The 4565-nt window shown below is 38.3% G+C and overlaps 1 protein-coding gene across 1 annotated transcript; it reads right to left on the reverse strand.

The window, feature by feature from the left end:
• Positions 1-1430: 1430 nt before the first annotated feature.
• On the reverse strand, positions 1431-3735 carry LOC141277776 (endogenous retrovirus group K member 6 Env polyprotein-like). The gene has a single exon (XM_073799839.1). It carries the CDS (start codon positions 3495-3497, stop codon positions 1431-1433), a length of 2067 nt encoding a protein of 688 aa, XP_073655940.1. The 5' UTR covers positions 3498-3735.
• Positions 3736-4565: the final 830 nt, after the last annotated feature.

Genomic DNA, 4565 nt, shown 5'->3' on the forward strand with positions numbered 1-4565 from the left:
ACGCTGTGCTTGGAACACTGCGAGGCCCGCCGTCGTACCTGAAGTCACTCTGCTCGAGGAGAAAGTCGGCATCTTAGCATGCTGGGTGGCTCCCGGCACACCCAGCATGAACCCACGCCTGGAAGTAAGGCCCTGATTTGCCGTCCAGAAGCGGAGGCATGCTGCAGTTTCCAGGAGGCGGTGGCCTCTGCTCTGCATACCTTGAACGGCAGCACAGCTTTCTGGACACCTGGGAGGCTAGCCAGGGCACCCTGTTCCCGGCAGGAACACTGAGTAACCCCAGGCGCACCTGGGTCTGCTAAGCAACATCCAGGCCCGTAGCCCTTTAGAGCCCCTCTGTGCATGCCGAGCGTAGGGAAACGCACTGTCCTCTCTTTTGGAGCAGCTTGGTTTCCTCAGCACTCGCACACGTTCACGCACACCGTTCTGGCACGTCCCACATGGCGCGGAGGTCTGCCGAGGACCAGCCTCAGCGGTTCAGGGTTGCCAGAGGGGTGGACGGCGTCGGCGAGGACAGAACTCAAGACACCTCTTCTTGGATGCAAGGATCTGACATTTTATTAGCAAAAAGCTGCAACATTTATAGTTCTACAGTTCCTTATTCTTATTTTTCATATCATCTTTTAACCTTTCGCAACCTTTTATTCTTGAGCCAAAAATCTTGCACACGCAATAACACATTAACCATTTTAACAAAAATACCCGCTTACAATAGCGGCTCACACAATGGTCTCATTAATGTTTTCCCCACACAGTCTCCTGCGGTTGAGCATATCCTGATCACAGCTTCTGTGGTCTCTTTGTACTTCGACAAAATCAGGCACAATCTCTTTGGTTTTTCACACCTCGGTGATGTTTTGACTCACGTAAGCTGTTTTCTTTATAGGTCAGTACCAAGCAGTCCAAGTCCCGCCGGGTACTCCATGCTCTACCTTCACAGGCCTGCCGTTCCACTTCCAGATCGTATCTCTTCCTATTATTGGCCATCTTGGAAAACACCGTACTGCAAAACCTAACCTATTCTTAAAATATCTGCAATAAATCAATTAAGCTTTATATCTATTTCTTTGCATAGCTTTATCTGCATCTTTAAAATTTACATATCCCATGATCATTTTAATTCTAGCTATTTCCCACATAACCCAATATAATTTCTTATATACCCAATCTACAAAAAATCTTCCCCTATACCAAAACCAAATGTTTCCATTTTACTCTATACTGTGGTCTAAGTTTAAATCCTGCATTACAACATAATTTGTTGCACAGCAAAAATACCCCAAAGAACATCATTTTACAACCAGGGAATTGCTTGGGGAAATCTTGAGGGGAACCACCTCTCGGGAAGCTTTGCTTTCCCATTTTGTACCTTCCAGTACTAGCTTTGCTCAGTACTGTCAGCCTTGGCTTTGCACAGACCTTTGGTACATTCAGAGCTGGGTCCCGACATCTCCCCCTTTTTTATTTTTTAAATAGAGGGTATGCAATTCCAATTTGGTCTGATAAACGCTCTTTAAGGCGGCCTGGATCAATCTGAGGAAGACTGGAAAACAAATTAAAAACAAGATTATTACAATGCCAGCTGCTCCATAGTTTATCAACATATGGGTAAAAGAATTTTCTTGAAAAAAATTTCTCATATTTTGAAACATTTCTTCTGCAATTTTAGATGGATTAATGTTTAACTGAAAGGAAGCAATATCATGTATTTGTTGATGCAATTTGTTTAAATCTATTCCTATATCACTGGAATTCCAGACATTTAAAATATGCATTTGTATCTTCTCCCAGGTATATTCTGATTCATTTACTATTAACGGTGTTACACAAACCCAAGAAAACTTTGCATGACAAGTAAGAGATAATCTTATTTTTAGAGCTGTTAGCTCTTGGCCTACATGCAAGACTGCTTCCTCTAATGCATCAACCTTATTTTCTAACTTCCTATCTATAGCTTCTTGAGTTGCTAAGGCTAAGGATATATTTTTAGACAAATCATTAACATATTGAGCGGTTTGTACTTCCTTAACTAATGTATACGTTGCTAAGGAAAAAGAACTTACAATCCCTATTAAAGCAGATATTCCTAAAATTAAAGTAGCAACAAATCTTTTAGGCCTCATTAATTCACTAACCCTTTTAATAACTTCTACACCTTTATCACTATACCAAGATTCCTCTAAAGTAACTGGCAACATAATATAAGCAGGTTTTTTCAACAACATAATAATTTGAACTTTCATATTGGGTATTATACAGGTGGTCAACATACATTCTGTACATAACACATAAAATCTTTTATATTTTCGTACAATCTGCAAATTATCAGACTTATTAGTTAATAATAAAACATATGGGGACATAACACAAGTTTGTACATAATATACACTCTCCCTAACATTTGGTCTCTTTAATGTCACATTTCCTATAGCTAATAATAATCTCCATAATTGAGGTTGTATATAAACATTATTTTCATGATTAAAGGTATACATAGGGGCTATCCAACCAAAACTATTCCATCTATTAATTCTTAAAGGAGAAGGAATTAAAGAGTCCTTCCAGTCATATCGTATTACATGTTGTAAATATTGTCTATAATCACTATCAGGCCTATCCATACTCCAATCAGAAACATAATATTTACTCCCAGAAATAATAATTTTGGCTTCCTTATTATGCATGCAATAGACCCAAGATGGGAACCCAACATTAATATCTATCCCTCTCCATTCATCTATTGCTTTATCTGGTTTAATATCACAATCAGGATATTTAGATGGATGGATTTTCGATTCTCCTTTAATACCTGAATCTACAAACTTTCCTATTAAAGACCATAAATGTCTGGTGGTTTTATCTTTGCCTGAAGGCTCCTTAGGAGAATCTGTTAATAAGCCAAAATCACTTACCGGCAAACATCCATTTTTTCCTTTATCTAAGCTATATTTCTTTACATAAAAACAAATTGGTGGAAGATTAGTTTGCCCTTTAAACGTATAATTTCTATTTATTACAAATTGCCCATAATTTTGCATTCCCTTTATACCATCTGTCAATTCTGATAAAGATGAAGACACTGTAACAGCAGAATCCTTCCAAGTAACAGCATGTAATATAGGCGGATCAGGAAAATAAGCCCAATAGGTTGTATTAGCACTTACCTGAACTGAAAGCAAGGTCAAAAGAGCCATAAAAAAATTACAGGTAGTAAGCGGTAAGCCTTGAGTATTTACCACAGCCTCAGCATTATTACACAGCCTTTTAATAGCCCCCCAGGTGACTTCGGGGGCATCTAAGGTGGACGCAGCATATCGGCGCTTGCTTCCTCTCTGACTCCCTTTATTAAATAATAAAGCTTTAGACCCTAAAGACAGAGAGGAAGTTTGAACTTCCTTGTTACATTTTGATTCAAGAGAAAGCTGCTGAAGCGGGGAAATTAGTTGTTTCACAGGCTCTATGTCTGGTTTCACTTTCTTTGACACTTGATTTGACATTTTGTTCGTCAGCAGAATTTCCTGTTATTCGCTGCGTTAAGTTCCCCGCCACGGGATGTCTCACCAGACGGTCTGGTATCCAAACAGGTGAATCAAAATTCTGGGGAAACACACAAGCATATCCTCTACCACTTGTTAATAAAACATCTGGTCCATTCCATTTACCTGTTAAAACATCTTTCCAAAATACCATAGGTCTTTTTAAACCTTCTTTTCTTTCCCAATGTACCATCATGGGGGTTTTTCCAGTACTATTCATATTTAAATAATTTAACACAAACATAGCATGATTCAATCTTTGATGAGGAGAGAAATATTTTATCTCTCCCTCTTGTAGCTTTGCTAACATTACTTTTAGCATTTGATTACTTCTTTCAACTATAGCTTGTCCTTGTGGATTATAGGGAATTCCCATACTATGAGAAATTCCAAATTGTTGACAAAAATGATAGAAGGCTTTGGAGGCATAAGCCGGACCATTATCAGTTTTGATTCTTCGGGGAATTCCCAAATATCCAAAGCAAAACATTAAATGCTGACATACATCTTTATAAGCTTCACCAGCTCTGGCCGTTGCCATTATAACATGAGAATAAGTATCTACACACACATGTACATAGGATAATTTCCCAAAGCTAGAAACATGAGTAACATCCATCTGCCACAAATCATTTGCACGTAATCCACGGGGATTTACTCCCTGTTGTAGCACAGTAATATGAGTAGGGCAAGCATTACAATTTTTAACAATTTCTCTTGCAGCTTCTCGAGTCAAGCCAAACTGATACCTTAAAGCGGCTGCATTTTGATGATGTAATTTATGAGAATTTATAGCTTGTTTTAATTTATCTTCTTCTAATACATAAACCTTTGTCAAAGCATCTGCCATTGCATTTCCAATAGATATGGATCCAGGTAATCCAGAATGGGCTCTTACATGTCCTATAAAATAGGGTTGTTGTCTTAACCAGAGATTTTCTTGCAGTAACTTAAGTAATAATATAATATTACTTTTATTATCAGGAAAAGTTGCTGTTTCTATAGCTGGAAACAATTTAACTATATATA

Source organism: Tursiops truncatus, unplaced genomic scaffold (genome assembly GCF_011762595.2).
Source record: "Tursiops truncatus isolate mTurTru1 unplaced genomic scaffold, mTurTru1.mat.Y mat_scaffold_54_arrow_ctg1, whole genome shotgun sequence".
Classification (NCBI taxonomy): Eukaryota; Metazoa; Chordata; class Mammalia; order Artiodactyla; family Delphinidae; genus Tursiops; species Tursiops truncatus.